This window comes from Geospiza fortis, unplaced genomic scaffold (assembly GCF_000277835.1).
Source record: "Geospiza fortis unplaced genomic scaffold, GeoFor_1.0 scaffold182, whole genome shotgun sequence".
Taxonomy (NCBI): Eukaryota; Metazoa; Chordata; class Aves; order Passeriformes; family Thraupidae; genus Geospiza; species Geospiza fortis.
The window spans coordinates 1,397,551-1,419,181 of record NW_005054367.1 but is presented as its reverse complement, the minus strand read 5'-3'; the positions used below and the strand labels follow the sequence as shown (position 1 = coordinate 1,419,181).

Genomic DNA, 21,631 nt, shown 5'->3' with positions numbered 1-21,631 from the left:
GGGGCTCTATCTCTGCCCGCCCTCCCCTCACGGCGCGGAGCTCTATCTCTGCCCGCCCTCCCCTCACGGTGCGGGGCTCTCTCTGCCCGCCCTCCCCTCACGGCGCGGAGCTCTATCTCTGCCCGCCCTCCCTCACGGTGCGGGGCCGCACTGGTCGGCATCGGGACGGTGGGGGAGGAGGAGCAGGGCACTGATGGTTCCCCTGTGCTCCGCACCTCGAGTGCTGTGCCTGGCCCTGGGCTCAAGTCAGGAGGGGCATTCAGGGAGTGGAGAGGGTCCCGAGAAGGGAATGGAGCTGGGGAATGGTTTGAAGTACACGTCCTGTGAGGAGGGAGCTGCTGCGAGTGTTTAATCTGGAGAAAAGGAAGCCAGGGGATACATTATCTCTTACGAAACTAAAACTCCCTCCCGACAAGAGGGCCGGCCTCTTCTCCCAGGCAATAAATGAGGGGGCAGGATGACAGTCTTAAACTGTGCTGGGTGAGTTCAGGTTGGACATCAGGAAGAATTTTTTCACAGAAAGGATGATTACATTAGAATGGGCTTCCCCAGAGAGGTGGTGGAATCACCATCCCTGGAGCTGTTAAAGGAAAGACAGGATGTGGCACTCAGCGGAGATGCTGATGCTGGGTCACAGGCTGGACTCTATGATCTCAGATGACTTTTCCAAAAAACTGATTGTGTGGCTCTCCTGCTGAGCTTTGTCCAAATATAGTGTCCTGCCCTCTGGAGGGGCCTGGACAGGGATCTGTGCTGTGTGAGACACTTATGCCAGAGAGAACAGTGCTGTCACTAAAGCTGTTTCATGCTATTCCACCCCAAATCACCCCTGATGGCTACATTCCTGCCCAGGCCCCATACAACAAATATAGAATGGTTAATGTGGCCCTGACAGGGCTTATGTTCGAAATCACTTGGTTTTTCTGCTTCTGGCAGAACTTGCTCATGTATTCAATGTCTGTTTATTTCTCACCCAGACCTGAACCTATCAACCCAGAACATTCAGAGATTTTACAATATTGCAGTTATTCTTTACAGAACAGGCTCAGTGGATCTCTAGTAGCAATAAATCCAGAACCACATCCCATCTTTAGTGGTCAAAGTGTTCAGATCTGGGCCCCCCTCAGATGACAATGCTCCATGACAGCACAAATATGACCGTCTCCAAATTCCCAAACTCTTCCAGCAAGTACAACATTCTGCATAAAAATAAAATCCTAAAACTGGTTAGGGATCCATTTCAAACTGTTTTTGATGCTGACTACAAAACACAATTCTTGGCTATGAACGGAACATTTTTCAGCTTCCAGGATGGTACCAAACCAACAGGGTACTGCAAGGAAATTTCCAAGAGGAACACAGCGCTTCTCCAAAATACTTCAGGAGACACAGTAAAAGAACATCCCCTGCAATCTCTATCTGTAGAGCTCTGTGGAAATGAGGAAAATAAAATATTCCAGTAGCAAAACTTTTAATTGCACAACAATTGGTGGGTTTAAAACCTTAAGAAATTAAACATAAGCATAAGAAATGTCAGCTCTGACTGAAAACATCTGCCACATAAACCACTGGCTCCAGATAGTAAGGAGAGGTGCTAATACACAACCTCCAAACACCCACATCCAGTGAGTGTCCCTGGGAACACCAGACAGGCAGATCCTCTGATATTTTACCACACCAAACCTGTATCTTTGGCTTGTTCAAGGTGATTAACCATTATCCAGGCACCCTCAGCAGCAAAACCTCCTGCTGAGCACTCCTTCAGCCTTCAGCAAGCATCTTTCTTGCGAGAGAAGTAAAAATCTATCCCTCTGTCCTTGTGCTGTGCTGCTCCCCTCCTGCCCCTGGGATGGGGACTTCCTCCCTGTGGCAAATGACAAGGAATAGTGAGATATTTACTGATGCTGCAGAGTGGATTTGGTCACAAAGCAGTGCTGACATCCAGGAGAATGTGCACATGGAACTTCTGCCTCCCAAGTTCACTCAAAAAGGCAGGGAGGCCTGACAGGCACTGCTCTAGGCTGGGATTTAGGAAACCAGGGTTTCTGGTAAGGTGAGCTGGGAAAGTTGATCAAAATTGAACTACTGCCTGATGGAGAAGCTTTTTGGCTTTAATTTCATCACTGCCTCAAACTGGTGTCTCACTAAGTGCTCCTGCAGAGTCCTTTCTCTCATCCCAGGAGGTTACTAATCCAGACCCTCCAAGAGCATGGGTGAAGAAGACTTGCTTCCACAAAACCTTCCACTCATGGCAAAGGAATCTGGCCTAAAAATTTGATGCTGCACCTTGGGATTAAAACCTGAAATGGGAGCATGCTTCATTCTTCACTGACTCAGTGCAATCCCTAAATCTGAGCCTCCACAAAGTATCCTCACTCAGGAGGAGGCAGGGTAGATGCACAGGGGAAAGGCAAAATGCTGAACACTCTTTATGATACAAAATCCTTGATTATACCCATTTCCTTCCATACCCATCTCCTCCAAGAACAGCATCCTAGCCAGCAGATAAAAGCTTTGATATGTTGCAGGATCAACAACTCATTCTGCCCCCACTTTAAAGGGAAGATACACTCAAAAAGCAAAGTGCAAGGAGCAGTCCCCATATTTACATGTCTTGCTAACTCCAGTTTGGATGCACTCAAGCAGGAAGGTGGTTGTTTGTACTTCCACCTCCTGAACAGAAAGGACACTGGGCTGTTTCTCTTCTGTCCACCTATATTGGGAGGTGGTCATACCAGTGGAGGTCCTGGAGAAACCCCATCCCTCTGGTAGGGCTGCCAGGGCATGGAAGGATGCTCAGAAGGACATGCTGTGGCTAAGCCCTGCTGACTATACAAGGGATAGAGAAGCAGCAAAACTTTGCATCACAGAATCACAGAATAATGAGGTTGGAAGAGACCTCCAAGATCATAAAGTCCAACCTATGCCCTAACACCTCAACTAGAAAATAGCACCAAGTGCCATGTCTAGTCTTTTTTAAAACACATCCAGAGATGGTGATTCTACCACATCCTTGGGAAGAGCATTCCAGTTCTTTATTATTCTTTTGGTGAAAAATTTCTTCCCAATATCCAACCTGTACCTGTATCCTGACGCAGCTTGAGACTGAGAAGGTATAGGTTGGATATTAGGAAAAACTTCACCACAGTGGGTAGGACAGACAGCTAAATAATCCTGGCTGCACAGTTCCTGCTGTGATATAATGTGAACTTGCATTAAAAGAACTTTTTTCCCTTTACACCTGAGAAAGAAGAGCAGAACTCACAGAGACTGATGCAGAGCAGCCCCTGGAGCCTCCCACCCCATCCCAGCCCTCCCAGTACTCACAGGCCTCTGGTGGATGTGTCGGCTCCACTCTGGGGCTGTCACCACGGGCTGTGGGTAGGTCTCACCCAGAGTTACGCCTGCCTGGGAGAGAGCAGCACTGCTCAGTGCCCAGGGGGTGTGGATGTCTGCTCCCTTTATGCCCTGCAGTTCTGGCACCCACAGCCTGACATAATCCCCCTGCAAACAGAACCAACAGGACAGGATCCATTCAGTGACAATCTGTAAGTGCTTCCCAGCAAGGTTCTTTTTAAATGGGAAAGGAGCCAGATTTCCAGGCTTAGCCCCATTTGCTAAATCCTCCACCCAGAATTAGAGCCTAAAGAGAGACCTGGATGCTGGAGCTCTTCTCCCATGCTCACACTGCAGGCACAGGAGGGAGGCAGAGGTGCATTTTCAGCACTGTTCATCTGTCCTGTTTAGGACATCCTGAAATTAAGTCACCCCCAAGACGTTTCCTGTGACTGAAGGAAAATAGGATGGCTAGCTCAGCTGCACACTCTCTTGTTCATGAATCTCTCCTATTAACTCTACTGCTGTGTACTCTACTAGGACCAATTTCTGATTTCTTGTTAAATCCTGCCAGCTACAGCCAAAAGGCAACAGCACAGCCTGACGTGAAGCTAAGGAACAGTGTGGAAACAGGGAATGCAGTTTGTGAATACAGGCTAAGCACATGGAAAGTATCGGTGCTACAATGCCTGATGGGCAGGAAGAATGATGTGTAGAACTTCATGATATTAGAAGGCTAATTAATTACTTTATTATACTATATTATACTATATTACACTATATCTCGCTAACAAGAACTATCACTAACTAGAAAACCTGTGACTCTCTGCCCAAGAGTCCCGACACACACACGTGGATTCAACTGGTCAATGAATCCAAAACACCATCACCAGAATCCAATCAAGCAATCACCTTGGGTAAACAATCTCCAGAACACATTCCACATGGGCACAAACACAGGAGCAGCAAATGAGATAAGAATTGTTTTGATCATTCCTTTCTCTGCTTCTCTCACAGCTTCTCTCAGGAAAATCCCGAGAAAGCTAAATCTCTTTCTGTTTAGAGGACATGTGAATACCACAGAAAAGGACAATTTATCTGCAATTTCAGAGAGGATAGTCAGAGGAGTCACAGGTTTAATCTACTCTTCAGCATCTCTCGAGGAGTGGTTCTGTCTCTCAGGTAACTCCTGAATTCTCCAAGAAGCTACTCTGTGCTCAGGGAAGCATCTGTGTGATGTTCTGATGGGATGTGGCTGCAACTCGGAAAAAATGGTGATGAAACACTTAAATACTGACCAGGGAGGGTGTGGGGACATCCCTGGGGACAGCAGCAGGTTGTTAAATTACATTGTCCTGTGGACACCATGGAACCTGCCCGACTGCTGGCGAGGAGACACAAGAACTGGTTTTGTATCCACACAGCACATTGATCTCCTCTGCTCCCTAAAACACCACATGTCCTTGCCTGCACTCACCCCTGTAAAGCAGCCACACAAGACTTACATTCCCATCATAATCCAGGCCTTGTTTGATCATGTTAAACTTCCTGTTCTCCCGTGGGTCGTTGCCAATGCCAGCGCTGTATAACCAGTTGCCGTAATTGCTGCAAACATCATAATCCACCTTGAGAACAGAGGGAGAAAACTGTCAGAAGAGCTGGGCTGGCCCTTGATCAATCTTCTCATTCATTCTTTACCTCAGGGGGAAATTTCCTTGAATGGGATTCACTCCAGCTACACTGGGGTGGTCAGAGCTCCCCCATGCTGGTACAGGCATCTGGCTCAGGAAAGGACCTGCATGGCTGCTTTTTAGCCTGGGATCAGCTTCCCAGACTACTTCAGATCATGATCCCTGGTTCAGAAAACAGATAAAAGTCCAACCAAAGTCTTTCCCAGTTTACTTCCTTTTAAAGGAAAATCTTTCTCTTTCTGCCATAATTTGGCAGACTTCACGAGTAGCCATAGCACTTGAATGCTCATATTCCAAAAGAAAGTACTCAAATAGCAGAGAAATTTTTTTCTGACCAGTTATCCAGACACCACACATTGCCAAATCATCTCTGCTGATCCTACTGGGCAGTCTGGAGAGAAGTCTAACTCAGACTGTGCAGACAAACCACACAGTTTATATGAGGATGCAAACAATACAAACACTGCAGTTTTCTCCCATTGTCAAGTTATTCCTTCTCCAAACAAATAAAAACTCTCAAGGATGCTTATATAAAATGGAGCAGGGCTTTTGAAACAAGCATAATTGAGAGCAGAATATCCATCTGAGTGCTCTTCAGCTGGGCAGGGTGGCTTAAATCCAACACCAGAAGTTTTCCAGTTGTAGGACAATTCAAACCCTGCTCAGGAGGGGAGTGGAAGTGATAGCAAGGAGAGTTTGGGATCTCTGAGCATTCCTAGGGGTGTCTGTGCTACAAAAGCAGCAGCTGTGACAAAAAGAGCTGGTTCAGTGCTGTTCTCTTCTCCCTTTACTGCAGCCACAGCAGTAACCAGGCCACAGAGATGTTCCCAAGATCTCAGCCACTCCTTGGACAGAGGAGCTCAATGCTCCAGGATGGCAGAAGGCTCAGGGAATGGGCTCTGTCAAGCTGCCCTTTCTCTGCAGAGCCAGTGAGTGCTGGGGTCAGGGTGAGCAGTAGCCAGCTCTGCTCCCTGTGCACCAGGCTTCCCCTTCCCAGCTCACTTCCTCCAGCTGGTGAGATAAGGAGGGAAGAAAGATGCCATTGGAGGCCTGATTGTGTGATTAACATGCAGGAAAGCATGTGTGGGAGGTGAGGGCAAATCCAAGGGGGCCTGGAGAAGGCAGGCTCATTTCCCCATCAGCCTTGCCCCTTCCTGGCATTCTCTTCTGTTTGTTTCTCTGCCTTTCCTTGGGGCTTGACCCTGGGAATGAAATCAATGAAGTCAGAGCTGAGATATTCTCAGTTCAGGACACCAGGGGTCTCTGGCCTTTCCCCTGGCTCCAGCAGGCTGCAGAGACCTTGTGCCTCAGTTTCCCTGCCTGTCTGGTGTGGATGGCACACACAAACACTTGGTGGGCCTTTGCTGGCAGTACTGGAGATGAAACAGGCATTGCTTTCCTTTTTTTAGAGGCAAGTGAGACCAGTTTCAGTTCTGTACTGGCCTCTACCCTTCTACAGCCATGTGTTCCCCACCAAGCTGATGTCTCCTGTGTGCTGCTCTGGGGATGCCACCAGGTTACAGCAACAGAGCTGTGTGACACAAGATGGGACCAAAGGGCACAAGGATGAGCCTGTGCCACACCAACCTACAGTGGTCATCAGCATCTGGGGCTTCCCTTGGTGAAAGGGCCAGTGCAGTGTGATCAATTCTGCTCCAGCAAGGCTGGTATTCATGTCCTTAGGAATAAATATAGATAACACAGGCAGCACCTTTCTAATGTGAGACCTTCCAGGTCTTCCTCACTTGTGGAACAGGACACACCTGTGGAAGGCTCTTGCTCTTATCTGGAAAAGCATCACTGCATGGGGCTCCCAAACTCATTTCTGGAGGATCCTGAAGCCTTGCACTGTATTGTTGTCCAAGCCCACTGCTGCTCACAGTATTAGCATGGGAGAGCACCAGATTTTCCTACTTCAGCCAAAGCCATGTCAGAGCCCAGCTCCAAGGAAGTTTAAAAAAAATACATTCACAAAAAATCTCTTTTAATTGCAGATATTTACAAGGCAACTGGGCTTTCTCTGCCCATCCAGCACTTTCAGTGAGTGGAAAGTTTTTTGATTGTCAGTTGCCTCCTGTATCCCACAGATAAGACCTTTAATGTGAGGCTGATGTGAATATTTGGCCTTTTTCAGTCAGTACCATGAGAATCCATGGGGACTGAGGTCAGAAAAGTGACCCAGCTATTTAACTGAGCTCACACAGCTGCTGATTGATATATGAGAGGAACTGGTGCTCCAGTTGGCAGGGAGGCCTGCAACAGCCCAGAATGAAGAAGGATGCCTCCAGCCAGGGTGGAGCTCTGTGGAAGCTGATCCAGCCATTGTCCCTACTCGCCTGTGCTTGTCTAGCTGGCTCCCAGTCCATAGCCACCAATGCATAGACACTGTGCCAGCACACACTTCTTTTCATGTTCTATTTCTGGGCTGCCCTCCTCCCCAGCCTCTGGGGTGGGCAAATCAGAGCATTGTCAGCATCATTCATGTTTGAAAGTTTTGTCAAGTGCAACAGATCTCTGGCTAAAACCCTGCACAGAGGATCAAAGCTTACTGCAAACTTCCTAGCTGCACTTTTGTTGGTGGCAGCTCCACTGTGGCAAAATTCCTTTTACTTATGTGAGCTTTGGGAAGCTCACACCCTGCAAAAAGTATCTACACAGTCTTGTATCAGCCTGAAAATTATTGATCATCACCTGTACCATTTCTTATAAATCAGGGCTGTCCTCCTGCCTGTCATTAAACTCCAGGCACACAAAGGGCTCAATCTTACCAGCAGGTATTCAAACCATTCTGCCCCCATCCTCCAGTCCAGCCCCAGGTCCTTGGTGAGGAAGCTGGCGACGTTCTGCCGCCCTCTGTTCGACATGAAGCCAGTGGCACTCAGCTCCCTCATGTTGGCATCCACAAATGGGACCCCAGTTTTGCCCTCTGCAGAGACAAAACACAGCATTGGGGTATCAGGGTGTTTTTGGGCACTCATAAACCAGCCTGTGCTCATGTATTCACAGCCATTTCCAAGATAGTGCCAGTGCACAGCAGCAGGGAGAGATTTCCGTGTGGTTTAGCTGGAGTGCAGCCACTAAGATCCACTGGAAATTAAATTGGATATCATACTGAAAATTAATCTGGGGAGTTAAGTTTTGGCAAGAAGAAAAAAGAAAAGTACAGAAAAATCTCAGACTGGAAAAACAATCAGGTGGGTTGCAGGGAATTTTGCAGAGTAAAATAAATATGCAGACAATAGTGAGATGGGCCAAGAACAGGTGACTAACAGAGGGATGTACTGGACAAATCCCCTAGGGTTAGTACCTGAAAAGCAGAGTTTGTCTGTTGTTAAGGAAAAGATTTACTGTGCCTGGATGATTTATTTTATCCAGTGTGCAAATGGGTACACGTGGCATTAACACGAGAAAAGACACAGTGTGTACTGCACTGATTCTAATACTTTATTCTGTTTGTCCCTCCAAGTTCTGAGATGTTATGCTTGCTATTCATGTTACAACAACAAAGTTGTAACAGCTCAAGAAAAGGCTGTGGGATTATAAAAGATGATTTAGATTTAGTCTAAATCTTTTTTAACCTTGTAACCAAAAGCAAACAGAACCAAACACAGCAGGCATGGCAAGCTAATATTGATAAGAAGGGCTGGTCAGCCTCTGTGTGACTAAACAGAAGGGACCAGCAGGTCACAAACACTCCCTCCTGGGCAGGAAAATCTACCTGCAGTGCACCTCACAAAGCAGGGTCACCTGTGGGCTGCTCAGTGGCAGTCTGGGAAGGGAGGCCACACACATTCACACTCTGGTGATGCCAGTTTAAATGCCAGCCCTGGCCATGCTGGCAGCTCCCCTACAGAGACCTGAGTCAGGGTTAGGGCACTGTGAGCCCCAACAGACAGCTGGAGAACTAAACACAGCCAGCCAAACCTGAGGTTCCTACTGACCTTTCCAACAGCTGAAGAGCTGAAGGTCCTTTTTCCAGGGGATCTCTTTACTTTGAAGCCCTGTAGAGGAAAATAATGACCTGCTGATGAAGAAATACTGACACAGGCAGTTACTCAGACCACAACACAGCCAGGGGAGCTTGGTTGACACAAGGAGTGAGGGTGAAGCTCAGCCTCTCAGTGCCATTACAAACAACCTTCTGCACAGGTTTAGAGATGATTCCTCCCCTCCTGTGTTGCAAAGGGGTGTCTTTTGCACACAGAGGGTGCTCAAGCCCTAATGGATATAGTTTATTTGTTTTGCTGATGTTTGCTTTTTTTTTTCCCCTTTTTTAATTAAAAATTACTCAGACCTCACAAGTGGATGGAGATGTGCTCTGGCCCATGCTGGTATTTTCTTTTTCAGCTTTACTCCAGGACAAAGTTTATGTGAAATCTGTTTCTGTAGTAGGTACTACACCCAGAATTACCTGGCAGAAGCCCCAGGTAACACTTTGCCCCTGCAAATGGGATAGGAACAGATGAGGGGGATGATTTCATGTTCACAGAATGCAGTGGCAATTACAGCCTTCTGTGCAATGCAGCAGAAGCAGCAGGGACAACTCAGTTCTAGCTACAAACATTCAAGATCAGGCCCCCACTGGCACCCAATGCCATCAGAACAGCCACACAGGCCTGGCAGATGTAACACAGGCCCTGAGGGAGACGTGTCCCTCTGCAGCCACAGCTGGATGCCAGGCAGGCTGCCCTGGAGCATCTAAGCCAGTGCTGCATCCCCTGCAGAGCAGCTCACCCAGCACAGGCATCACCTGCAGGGTCTCCTGACACAGGGAGTGGGTATTTGGTGTTGCACTGAGTGCTCAGATCCCATTTCACATGCACACTCCTGTCACTGGGGCTGGAGCCAGATCTCAGTCTGATTCCTATGTAGTGCAATATCTGCTTTCTTGGGATTCACCCTGCTGGGTCAGTTCCTGCTCTGTCCCAGGTCCCCTGGAGAACTCATGCAAGCCTGAAGCCTGGATTCTGCTGAAAGGTGGAATGTGTCTGGAAACAGCATCTTCACTCTCCTTGTGCTGCTGTTTCCCACAGACATGTTTCAATAATACTCCCTGCATCTAATCAGATTTGAGGATCAGTGTCCAGCACCGTGGTGCTGAGGCACTTCTGTGCTAACACAGAGCTCCCAGCAGCATCCCAGGGTGGTGACACAAGCACCATGAGAAGAACATTTGTACAACTTAATGCCAACAGATATTGTACTTGTTGGGAATGCCCCAACAAAGGCAGGAATGATGCATCTGACTCCATGCTCTCAGAAGGCTATTTTATTATTCTACAATACTATATTATATTAAAGAATACTAGACTAACTATACTAAAGAATACAGAAAGGATACTTACAGAAGGCTAAAAAGATAACAAAAACTCCTGACTCTCTCCAGAGTCCCACCATAGTTTGGCCCCAAATTGGCCAAAGAGTCAAAACAGTTCACATCAGAATCCAGTGAAACAATCACCTGTGGGTAAACAATCTCCAAACACATTCCACATGAGCAAAACAGAGGAGAAGCAAATGAGATCAGAATTGTTTTCCTTTTTCTCTGAGGCTTCTCAGCTTCCCAGGAGAAAAATCCTGGGTGAAGGGATTTTTTCAGAGAATGTGAATGCTACAAACAGCCTCCTCTCTTACCTTCCCTGTTGTAAGAGAGTACCTGTCCCCCCTAAATGTGGTGATCCATACACACCTCTTAATGAGAAAATCCTTCTGCCATACTTCAGGGCCACAAACCGAAAGTAATCCCTCCACAGCAGTTCAAACAGGACCCTGAAACACAAAGCCATCTCAGGATTTCACTGTGGCTCAGAGATGATAACTGAACAAGGATTTTGCTTCCATACAACCCACCATTAACACTGTGGAGTTTATTCACGATGAGGGTATCGCAACAGGACAACCCCCGTGGCAGGGAGAAATGATGAGGAGGACTCCATCTTATCAGAAGGCTAATTAATTACTTTATTATACTATATTTTTCTATATTATATTACACTATATTACATTACATCTAAATTGAACCTGCCAAGCACTCAACTCTGCACACCCTGCACAGAATCTCGTGACTGTCAGTGACCGTCCCGACACACACACACACCTGGCCCTGATAGGCCAAGGAACAAAACACCATCACTGTGGGTAAACAATCTCCATATTGCATTCTACTTTGGCACAAACACAGGCACAGCAAATGAGATAAGAATTGTGCTTTCTTTTCTCTGAGGTTCAGAGAATGTGAAACCCAGAAACTTCCTGGGAAGAACTGTGCCTTGCTTTTCTCTGTGAAGAGAAATGTGGCGACACGAGGGATTTCAGGGATCTTCCCCGTGACAGCAGTTCTTTCCCCAAGCCTGCTTGCCCAGCTTCCAGGGAAAGCAAACTCTGCATGAATCACTTGGGAAGCTTTCCTTAGCTCACGTGCAGGAGCAGAGTTTCAGGAAACATGTTCCTCCTCCATCCCTGCTGGGGTGTAATTCTCCCCAGAGCAGGGCGAGAGCCTGATTGAGCTTCACACTTCCGCAGGAACGAGCACATCAGCACATTCCTGAGAGCTTTGTGTTGATTTATTTGTCTTGATTTAAGCAATTACTTTGGCAAGGGACTCTAAGACACCTTTCAAAACTCACTTATAGTCCTCCAGCCCATTAGATCAGGTGCTAGGCCCATGGAAAAAAAAGGACAGTTTTATATAACATCTTTTATATAAAAAGAGCTTCTTATAAAATGATGGCACATCAGCTTCAGAAACCTGCTTCAACTCTATGCCATATGGAAAGCTCTCTGCTCAGCTGATTTTTAGGCTGACAAGATCCTTCTGGATAATCTGGTCACAGAACAGAATCACAGAATTAGGGAATCAGCTAGGGTGGAAAAGACCTCTGAGACCATCCAGGTGCATCTCTGACCAAACACCACGGTGTCAACCAGATCATGGCATTGAGTCCAGCCTTTCCTTAAATATCTTCAGGGACAGTGACTCCACCATTTCCCAGGGAAATCCACTCCCATGTCTAATCACCCTTTCAGTGAAGAAATTCCTCCTAATGTCCAACATGAACAGAACACTGTCCAAATCCTAAAAAGTAGTGTCATAACACTGAGGTTCAATGTGCAGCCACCATGACCCGTACTTCATTGTACAACTGACTTCCTGGGAGCTTGACAGCTTCATTTTTATAATTACTGAACACTTTAAAATGCTAAAATCACCATGGCATGCCAGCTGCCAGCAGGCTGGCTGACTGTTGGATGGAAAACAGGAGTATGTTCATTTCTTGAAATCTTTCCTCTCTTAACTGTCTTTGAAGTAAAAAGAAAACCAAACATACACTTCATGGGTGCTGATATTTTATCTGTCATTTGAATTTTAATGAAACTGAGCATTTTGGCCAGAATGGCTGGCAGTGTTCTGCCTGTTCCTCACCAACCACTGTGCTGTTTGACATGTTGCAAATGTCACAAACCAAAATGAATATTTAGTTCTAGAGTTTGCACAGACATTATGGTTTGGGATTTTTCCTGTCCAGGTCTAGTGTTAGGCCAGGTTCTACCATAACTCTGTTTTTCTATCAGAGCTCCAGGTTCTGATTCAGAATGTCTGGGCAGAGCTGAACAAGTTCAAGGCCAGCCCAGGGATGGATAAATTGAGACGTGAGGAAAAGCATGGGTGCAAGATGGGGATGCAACTGGGGAAACCCAGTTCCCAGTGCCCTCTTCCCCTCTGCTCTGATGTGGTGGTCATGGCCAGGCAGCTGAGCAAACACAGGGCCACTTGCTGGACTTGTGGCCATGGGACCTTCAAATACCATGAGATTTATACAAATCACATAGTCACTGAGACTTTTGGGCTCATATCCTCAGTCTGAGAAACCCTTTGGCTTTTATTTGTAAACTATTCCTCCTCCTCATTTAGCCTGTAAGAACACAGAGATGGATGGTGCTGATTTGATGAGACTGCTTTCAAAAATCATGAACCAAGATTTCCCAGCAATAATAATGACAACTGGCATTCATAATCTTTACTTACAAAGTGCCTAAAGCCCCTGGGTGTCGAAGACAGACAAATAAATCTGTACTGAAAGAGAACTACAGAGCAACCCAGAGGAACCAGCCAGCAGGCACAGGAAAAACAAACATTCATTACAAAGAGAGTTAACAAATCACTCTCCTGTGCATGAAATACCAGGTTCCTTTTCAGAGAAAATAAGCCACGCTGATGGTGCAAAGACATACCAGTATGTGCTCTGATTTGCTGTTCTCTCTCTCTCATACTTCTGGATCTGCTCATAGATGTATCGAGGTGAGATGCAGCCCAGTGCCAGCCTGAAAGCAGAGGAATGATGTCCTGAATGCCACACAGGACTGACAGACAGCTTGATATCAGCTCAGAGGGAGGAGAGGGGCAGTTCTGTGTCTAAAGTTGCTGTCTAAAAATTTTGTTCAGCTTGCAGTGCTGCCCCTGACTTCCTAAATGGCTTTAATCAAGTTGTAACTTCTCTGCAACTCTTCAAGAGAGAGAATTCCCTTCCAAGAATTATGATCCTCTCCTTCCTGGAGTATGACTGTTACAGGAGTCTCCAAGCTATAGAGATAAATAATTTTACTCAAGTTTGACAAGTTTTGTCTAAATGATTTAACAAACCCAATGACACACCCAGAAAAGAATCTCAAATGTCATCCTCTGTATCACATGTTCTACCTGCCCTTTTGCCACAAACCTCCTTATCCCATGCCCAGGGCTCCTTTTCCTGCAGAACCTCAGTGGCTCATTTGAGCAACCACAGAAGGCAAGTGACTGCTGAAAATCTGAGCCCTGGCAGGAAAACTAGGGAATCAAACCCTCCACTGGCATTTCAACCCCCTGGGCTCCTTCCATTTGTTCCAAGTCAATGCTGTTGCAAAACAAGAAAGAACTTGCAGACTCCAACCCCATCATACAGGGTGATCAAGAACAGCTTTTACCTTGCTTTTCCTAGAAATGCATTTTACTGCCATTTCCACTACAGCTTGTGGAAATACTGGATGTTCTAATGAATTGTGGAAAACAGAAAGAAAGACTTTGAAGAGTTTTCCCTTAATTGCTGACCAGCTCTAAAGGCCAGGAATGACCGGCTGCAACCTGAACAACTCTGATTTTCATTATGGGACAGAGGAACATTTTGGGGCAGGCAGATCAGAACTGTTTGCTCTGAGCAAATGGCCAGCTTGGAAAAATTCAAGTGGAGGCCACAAATAACAAACTTCCACAGAGTCAGCAGTCCTAGGATCCCTAAGTGCCACCAGATGGAGCCATCCACTGCAACCACCACTGCACAAAGCTGGCTGGAAACGAAATCCCAACCTGTAACAGCCTCTGAAATTTGGTTCTCATTGCAATTCTGTTGGGAGAATCCAGATGCTCTCACTTTAGGCTGAACTGGGCTCTGCTGCTGCTTCAATTCCAGTCTGGAATTAACTCTGCCACTTCCAGCACTAGGGACTAAAGTCCCTAATTGAAAACCAAAATATTTACCCACACAAAAGATCCTTTCCAGCAGGAATAATCAGAAGTGTCTCTTCACCCTGCAGAATGGCAGAGAGGTGGGGTGACCTGCTCCAAACTATTCAGGAAACCAGGATTAGGCTGAAGCTGTGCTGCCTCCCTGCCTTTCCCTTCCCACACAAAGCAGCACAAAGCCAAAGGCAAATGGTGAGTCCCTCCTGCTCCCTGTCCCCTCTGTGCTCCCAGCACTAACAGCTCAGCACAGTTCTGCCTCACTGCAGCAGTTCCAGGGAACTGCAGACTCAGAGCTGCTCTAACACCATATCAAGGGCCAAAGGAACCACACCTAGACCCCTACCCATGCCCAGCAGCACTCAGCAGACAGGTAACATCTGTTTGGGATGGAAGCAGAAAAGGGTTTTCTGGTCTCAACAAAAATCTTTACCATGGTGCAAATTTCGTGGAGTAATCCATTCCCACCAGCCCATTCCGAGTCTCCTTGTAAGAAGCAACCAGATTCTGTGAGAGCAAAAGAACAAAAGGTTATAATACTTCAGAAGCAACCTGCTTGTAAATGTTCTCTCCTCCTGCAGCCAGAGCAATCCGGCAGGGCTGGGCTCCCTCTCATGGCTGCCTGCAAGGATTGCACAGCTGCCAATTCCTGCCCCCAGCACACAGGCAGGAATCAGGCCAGCAATCTTCATTACAGCTCTGGGGTGTGTCACAAGCTGTGCTCCCTGCTTCAGCCTACAGCACCTTTCTATCTACAAGCACTGTGCACCTGGCTGTACTGTTCCCTGCCCATCCTCATCTGATTCTGGATCAGAAACCCACTGAAAAGCACCAGTGGAACTGGGAGCCTTGTGGCTGCTTGTTCGGGGGTTATAGAACCAGTGGGACTGTTAGTGTTAAAATAAAAAGGTTTTATTTTCTGTGTTTTCTACCTTATATACTCAATAAAGTGTAATTTTAAGTCATTAACTACATTACAATAATTTATTATATTTACTGGTGCAAAACAATTAGTGTTAATATAATTAGTAAAAGCTTTACAAAAATTGAATAAACCATGTATACACATCTACTTATACACGTAGTCTAGCTTACAAAAATTTTTATGTATCTTTTCTAATCTACTCTCATGCTAACAATCTTGTCTTTTTCTTTGCTATAGATACACTCAAAAATCATCAATTGTTATTTCTTCTATTAACTCAACTTTACTTACAAACCAACTATGAAACCCCTCCATATGTGACAGCCCCCATCACTCAGCTGCAGGAACCCTGACCAATGTTGTTTCTGTGCCCCACACATTTCCAGCAGGAGGCAGATCTTCCATGTTCTGAGCATTCCATGGACAATGCAGAGGACACAGGGAAGACCAACCTCTCCTTGATCACCTTCACTGCACAGGTTACAATTGTTAAAGGGCTGTTGTAGCTCAATATTTGCATTACAAAAAAAAAGAAGGAACAGGTTTTCCAGCTCTGATCATATTAATGCTTGACCAAGAGCAAAAGCTATGCCCACTTGTACTCATTTTGGTTGGGATGGAGTTAATTTTCTTCATTGCAGCTAATCTGGGGTTGTTTTGGATTTGTGCTGAAAACAGTGCAGAGAGCACACCAATGTTTTCCTTTCTGCTGAGCAGAGCTCATGCAGCCTCAAGGCCTCTTCTGCTTCTCTCACCACCCCACCCTGAGTAGGCTGGGGGTGCACAAGGATTTGGAAGAGGACACAGCTGGGACAGCCGACCCCAGCTGACCCAAGGGTATTCTAGACCATATGATGTCATGCTCAGCATATAAAGCTGGAAGTCAGGATGTTTGGAGTGATGCCATTTGTCTTTCCAAGTAACTGTGATGGAGCCCTGCTTTCCTGGGGATGGCTGAACACCTGCCCACTGGTGGGAAGAATGAAATAAATCCCTACCTTGCTTTGCCTGTGCACACTGCTTTTGCTTTCCCTATTAAATGGTCTTTAACTCAACACATGACTTTTCTCACTTTAATCCTTCTGAATCTCTCCTCCATCTCACTGGCAGGAACTGAGGGAGCAGCTCAGGGCTGAGCTGCCTTATGGGGTAAAAACAGGACAGTGCTCCCAAAAAGCAAAGGAATGCAGGAATTTGGGAAACACAGCTGAAAGGATGCCCTGGGGGCTGTCCCACACCACACTTTTAACCCATCTCAGCTGGAGAGCTGCTCCCTCCTTTATCCAGAAAGCTGCTTGGGTCTGATGCTATTGGAAATCAGCACAGCTACCTTTGAATTCAGACATGGCAAATTTAAGACAGTTCCTCAAACTAGACCAGAAAGAAGTTCAAAAACTGTCTGACAAAATGCAGGCAGCAGGAGCTTCACTCCACCAAAGCAAGGAAACAAATAGTAGCTGTCATTATTGGCTGCAAGATTTCAAACCAGACTACAGAAACCTCCTACTATCTATAACTGCAGGCAGAACTTGGGTCAGCTGTTCCTCACCCCAGTTGCAATTCCAGCCCTTCAGGCCACTTTTCACTCCTCCAAAACAGAGGAACTACATTGCTGATGATGTGGGACATGAGCATAGAAGGAGCAAATCAAGGTAAAGCAGCTAAAAATTTTTGTCCCAAGTCTCAGAAGTTAATAGAAAAAATACTTCAGAGAGATGGCCAGTAAACTAGGTTCCTAAGTATTTGGTTACATTCCCCAGTCCCAGATGACTTCTTTTTGGTCTAGTTTGTCTCTCTGAAAAACTGAAATATGCCTAATTCCCTCCTTTGTAACATTTTATATGGGAGCTAAGGAAATATTATTAGGAAGTGAAACTGCAGCCTCACCCACTTGCACAGCCATGTGTACAAGGGGGAGGATGTAGGCAAGGAAATGTAAGAGTTACCGTGTCCCAAAAATAATATTGCAGCCTCATTAAAGCCTGGGTCTCTCCTCCACTGCAGGGAAAGGCTGTTCTGGGATCAGTCACAGGATCTGCCACAGAAAACACCAACACCTTGTTACCCCCTGGGAAAGCATCTCAAGGGCAGGGAGCTTAAATCTAGGGATGCTCAGCAGCAGGGATGTCTGCTTTGGGGACATAAAAGATTGTGTGGTTTTCCTTTAAAATAAGGGTCATATCAAACATATTAAAAATCACTAAGGACGCTTCCTACCCAGCTGCAGGGTAGGAAATTCCCACACAAGGATTTTACCTGTGTTTGCAGAGTGGGTGAACTGAGGCTTAATGACAGTTTGAAGGGCAACCACTGCCTCTGTGTTTTGGTTCTCAGCAAGAGACATATCACAGAATCACAGAATGGTTTGGGTTGCAAGGGACATTAAAGATCATCCAGATCCAACCTCCTGCCATGGGCAGGGACACCTTCCACTATCCCAGGTTGCTGCAAGCCCTGTTCAGCCTGGCCTTGAACACTTCCAGGGATGGCACTTCCACAGATTCTCTGGGTACCCTGTGCCAGGGCCTCACACCCTCAGAGGGAAGAATTTCTCCTCTCATCTAATCTAAATCTACTATCTTTTAATTTGAAGACAAATATCTGCCTAACCCTGCAACTAAAGACAGATGCTTCTACAGCACCTCCCAGACTGAAAGGGCCATGATAATCCAATCATCCTTAGGGACTACATTTCATGTATCTCTCAGGCACTAGTTGCCTCTGTATTTTTACAAAAAGATATTTTTTCTGTGACAGAATATAATATGCACTGCAAGATGTTTGGTTTAGGTACCTGATTCAGCCCGGCTGAACATCTGGGAATCTGGAGCAGCAGGAAATCATTCACTTTGTAAACCACATTTTTCAAAACAGACCTAAGCAGGGTATTTTTAAGAACAGAATCTAAGTAAGATTTCGTTAGAACAACTTCCAAATTAAGTTTTCTCACCCTTCTGCCCAAAATCCTCCATTGTAGGGATGATCCCTTCTTGCAGCCCTGGAGCCAGGGGCTTTAGCTGATCTGGCATCTGCAGGGTTGGCCGGACCCTGGCCCCGGATTCCAGAGCTTTTCTGAAGTGGGTGTAGACATCAGGCAACCTGCAGAGATAGGAGCAGCCAGTCACTGTCCTGGCTCCTCCCCACACCACACACCCCTTCCTCAGGAGCAGGATCAGCATTCCAGGCTGTCCTCTCACCTTTGTGATGCCCCTTTAAACACTGCCAGGCACAATGGGGGCAGATGCCCCCGGGGACAACAGCCACCAGAAGCTCAGTCCCTCACCCAATTTCCTTCTGCTTCTGATGCAAATTGTGCCTTTTCAATTTAAGGTGTGCCCTGGTGGGGAAATCCATGAGAGCCAGATTTATCTCACCTAACTTCTGATTAAGACAGCTGATGTGAGTGTAAAAATCTACATCCTCCTGGTGCCTCAAAGGAGAAAAACAGGCATTTTCATGGTCTGACTTGTCTGCCCTTATTACATATATTTTCTACAGAATACCATGAATCATTCAACTCCATCAACCACACTTCAGGTGACCACTGAGGGAGCAGTGAAGAGTACACACACAAAGGAGGTGTTGGAAGTAAATCATCTCTTAGGTCCCTTCCAACCCAAACCATTTAATGGTTCTATAAAGTTGCTTCAGGTGAAGTTTAGATTGGATATTAGGAAAAGCTTCTTCACAGAAAGGGTGGTCAGGCTGGAACAAGCTGTCCAGGGAAGTGGTGGAGTCACTCTCCCTGAAGGATTTAAAAGATGTGCAGACGTGGCATTGAAGGACATGGTTTACTGATGGGCTTGGCTTAGTTAATGGTTTGATTTGATGATCTTAGATGTCTTTTTCAGCCCCTTAATGAATGGTCACACACCTTGGCTTTATACATACAGAAGCATAAATCCTACAGGTGCAGAGGGCTGAATGTGTTGCCTCCCCTTTTGTGCCTGAGCACAACAGCACTGCTCTATAAAAGTAGAAACAGATGGACTAATAGGTCCTTTCCCTGTGGGACCAGAGGACTGGGAGCCCTCCTGAGTGAGAAACAAAAGGGACAGTGGAGGGGTGATAGCACAGGGCAGCCCACCTGTCAATAGGCCTGAAGGGAAGATCATCCCGATGATAGAGTGTGGAGCCCCAAAACGTCTGAACCTTCACCCCGTGCTGCCCACACACCTGGTACAGCCCCTTCTCCACATCCAGCTCCTCCTGCGTGGCCTGGGGAGAACAAAAAAATGAAGTTAGGGCTGCACAAATGCAGCTCAACATGCACAAAGACCCTGGTCTTGCCCTCCTCATGCTTCTTGCACATCACCTTCCTCCCTCTGCCCCATCGAGGACTCCCACGCAGGGAATCCCCATCCCAGGAACTACCCAAGGTTAACAACACCACAGGCAAGAAAGGCTCTGAACACACAGGATCTGCATCACCACTCGGTCGTGGAAGAAACCTTCACAGCATGATTTTATCTTTTAACTGTGTCACTGGAGTATTTCCCTTACCTCTTCATGGAAAACCACAGCAGTGACAGAGCCCAGCTGAGTAATCAGATCACAGACCACATCTTCCGGCTTCCCCTTCCTCACAACCAGGCTACTAAAACACAAAATACTGGCCTGAAATAGGTTTGATGTTATTGTTATTTATGTGCACAAGAGGCCATCATCCCAACCCAGGCTCATGTCCTAGTTTTCTATGGAGCACAAACAGTGTGTGGGGGCAGACAGACAGGATTTGACCAGCCTGCATTTTTTAGGAGCCCCTGAACACAGTTTGTAAGCCTCTGGGGCTTAGTTTGTGTCAAACACATTTCTGCCACTCTGGATGCCTTAGAAAGGATGACTGGGCACAAAGCCAGGCTGTTACCTAAATCTGAATCTGTTTATCCTCACACACTAAAGAGATTCAAGGGCTGGCTGATCCACCTTGTTAAAGTTTCTCAGAGAGGTTGTCTCATCCCTGGAAATACTCAAGATAAGACTGAACAGGGCTCTGAACCTGATCTGGTTGAAGATGTCCCCTGCTCATTGCAGGGGGTTGGACTAGATAGCCCTTAAAGTTCCCTTCCAACCAAAACCATTCTATGACTCCATGATTTTTGCTCTGCAAAGCCAGATATTATCTGGCAGTGGATTCTTCAGGCCCTGGTCTACCCCAATCATGGTTCTAAAGGCATCATAAACAAGGATATCAGAGTCTAGAGCCTGGTTTAGCAGGACAGGGCATAAGGAAATGTAACTCTCCAGCCTCAGAAGCCAGGCTCCATGCTGGTCTGCCTCAAGCCAACTCCCAGGGAAAGCTCTCCAGGGACAAGGAAGGCTCCTGGCCACAGTGGCTACTGTAACTGCCCACCAAAATTCTGCTGTTCATGTTTCCCACTGTCAGCACTCTGGGCAAAGCACTCAGGGCTGACACTCATCACCTCAGGGGTACCTGAGAAAGCAAAACCCATGCGGCACGGAGCCTGGATGGTTCTTTGTCCCCCTGCAGGCGACCACAGCAGGGGCTACACACGGGACGCTGCTGTATCGAACAGAAGGGCTGCGGCTCTCTGAAATATCTCTGCAATCAGCCACCACCCGAGCCCAGAGCACATGATCCGAGTCACAGCACAGGTATGTGTTGAAAGAGAGTAGGCGAATAAAAATGTGCTATTTACACGGTGCTTTCTCAACTACCTTCCTTTTTTCTGGAGTGTTTCCCTCAGATCCTTCACACTTTCCAGCAAAAACCGGAGCCTGTGGGGCCCCGTCTTGGGCCAGCTGTAGCAGTGGGTGCCCAGGTAGTGCCGCGGGTCGAAGCAGTAGAGGGGAATCACAAAATCAGCGTTCTGCTGAGCCCAGTGGAGCACCTGGAAACACAGAGCGGCCCGTGAGAGCCGCCGGGGCGGGATGCAGGAGAATCCCTCCCCATCCTGCCCCAAACACCAGCGCTGGCCCTGCCCCAACCCGCGGCGCTCCTACCTGGTTGTCGTGGGCGCGCAGGTCACAGCGCAGCACGCAGATGGCCGTGCCCGCTGTCCCCGACATGCTCCCTCCGTGTGGCCTCTCCCACCTCACCCAGGCCGGCTCCGTGCCCCTCTGCCCGGCCCCTCATCCCGCCCTGCCGGGGAGGAGCCGTCCTGCCCCGGATCCCCGTGTCCGCCCCCAGCGCATCCCGAGGGACGGGCGCGTCCCGCATCCCTG

At 47.2% G+C, this 21,631-nt stretch overlaps 2 protein-coding genes across 3 annotated transcripts in view; both read right to left on the bottom strand.

Moving 5' to 3' along the window:
• The window catches only part of MYD88 (MYD88 innate immune signal transduction adaptor), a 9,908-nt gene extending 9,747 nt beyond the window's left edge, over window positions 1-161 (bottom strand). Inside the window, exon 1 of the mRNA XM_005431751.3 lies at window positions 68-161. Within this exon, the coding sequence (XP_005431808.2) occupies window positions 68-161 (94 nt within the window). The remainder of the gene's footprint in view (window positions 1-67) is intronic.
• A 782-nt stretch (window positions 162-943) lies between these two features.
• Window positions 944-21,523, bottom strand: LOC102044406 (cryptochrome DASH-like). 2 transcript variants are annotated; one of them, XM_031059744.1, is made up of 14 exons: window positions 21,410-21,523; window positions 21,125-21,297; window positions 19,949-20,042; window positions 19,533-19,663; window positions 18,396-18,544; window positions 17,392-17,480; window positions 14,954-15,027; window positions 13,260-13,349; window positions 10,717-10,796; window positions 8,969-9,028; window positions 7,796-7,953; window positions 4,842-4,961; window positions 3,328-3,504; window positions 944-1,864 (listed from the first exon to the last, which is right to left on the bottom strand). In XM_031059744.1, exons 1-14 carry the CDS (start codon window positions 21,473-21,475, stop codon window positions 1,769-1,771), a joined length of 1,557 nt encoding a protein of 518 aa, XP_030915604.1. In that variant the 5' UTR covers window positions 21,476-21,523; the 3' UTR covers window positions 944-1,768. The 2 variants fall into 2 exon arrangements, with proteins under 2 accessions (XP_030915604.1, XP_030915605.1); XM_031059745.1 differs by having other exon boundaries at window positions 19,949-20,039.
• Window positions 21,524-21,631: the final 108 nt, after the last annotated feature.

Coding starts and splice junctions, on each gene's coding strand:
- LOC102044406 (XM_031059744.1), bottom strand. CDS start 21,475: ATGTCGGGGACAGCGGGCACGGCCATCTGCGTGCTGCGCTGTGACCTG. Junction 21,298..21,409: donor TGCGCGCCCACGACAACCAG/GTAGGAGCGCCG, acceptor CTGTGTTTCCAG/GTGCTCCACTGGGCTCAGCA. Junction 19,664..19,948: donor CTGTGGTTTTCCATGAAGAG/GTAAGGGAAATA, acceptor TGTTCTCCCCAG/GCCACGCAGGAGGAGCTGGA.